At 52.0% G+C, this 594-nt stretch overlaps 1 protein-coding gene across 14 annotated transcripts in view; it reads right to left on the minus strand.

Annotated features, from left to right (window-relative positions):
- AHNAK (AHNAK nucleoprotein) overlaps positions 1-594 on the minus strand; it is a 76,960-nt gene that overhangs the window by 57,533 nt on the left and 18,833 nt on the right. For 2 of the 14 annotated variants that reach the window (XM_027090052.1, XM_027090049.1), the window contains one exon: positions 27-351. The exons of 9 other annotated variants lie outside the window; for them this stretch is intronic. In XM_027090052.1, coding sequence (XP_026945853.1) covers positions 27-351 — 325 coding nt within the window. 3 more of the 14 variants (XM_027090051.1, XM_027090055.1, XM_027090050.1) reach the window with 3 other exon arrangements.

Genomic DNA, 594 nt, shown 5'->3' on the forward strand with positions numbered 1-594 from the left:
GTTCACATCCACTTCTGGGCCCTCTCCTTTGAAGCCAGGCATGCTGATCTTGGGCATTTTCACCTTAGGCATCTTCAGGTGCCAGTCTGGGCCATGCACATCCACATCTGGGACATCAATGTCCACTTTGGGACCTTTGACGTCAACTTCAGGGCTCTTGAGGTCACCTTCAACTTTGGGCAGAGTAACACCCACATCACCCTTTACGTTGGGGCCCTCCAGATTCAGGTCAACGTTAGGCATGGAGATCTTGGGTGCCTTGAGGTGCAGGTCAGGCATTTTAAACTTGGGGCCCTTCAGTTTCCCTTCTGGACCATGAACATCAATGTCAGGAGTGTCTATGTCCACCTTGGGTCCTGAGACATCAATGTCGGCCTTGGGCAGGTTCACATCCACTTCAGGCCCCTCTCCCTTGAAGCTGGGCATGCTGATCTTGGGCATTTTTATCTTGGGCATCTTCAGGTGCCAGTCTGGGCCATGAACATCCACATCTGGAGCATCAATGTCCACTTTGGGACCACCTCTGATGTCAACTTCAGGGGCCTTTAGGTCACCTTCCACCTTAGGCACAGAAACATCCACATCTCCTTTCAC

The sequence above is a fragment of the Aethalodelphis obliquidens genome, unplaced genomic scaffold, assembly GCF_003676395.1.
Source record: "Aethalodelphis obliquidens isolate GAN/ISIS:26980383/991018 unplaced genomic scaffold, ASM367639v1 scaffold69, whole genome shotgun sequence".
Lineage (NCBI taxonomy): Eukaryota > Metazoa > Chordata > Mammalia > Artiodactyla > Delphinidae > Aethalodelphis > Aethalodelphis obliquidens.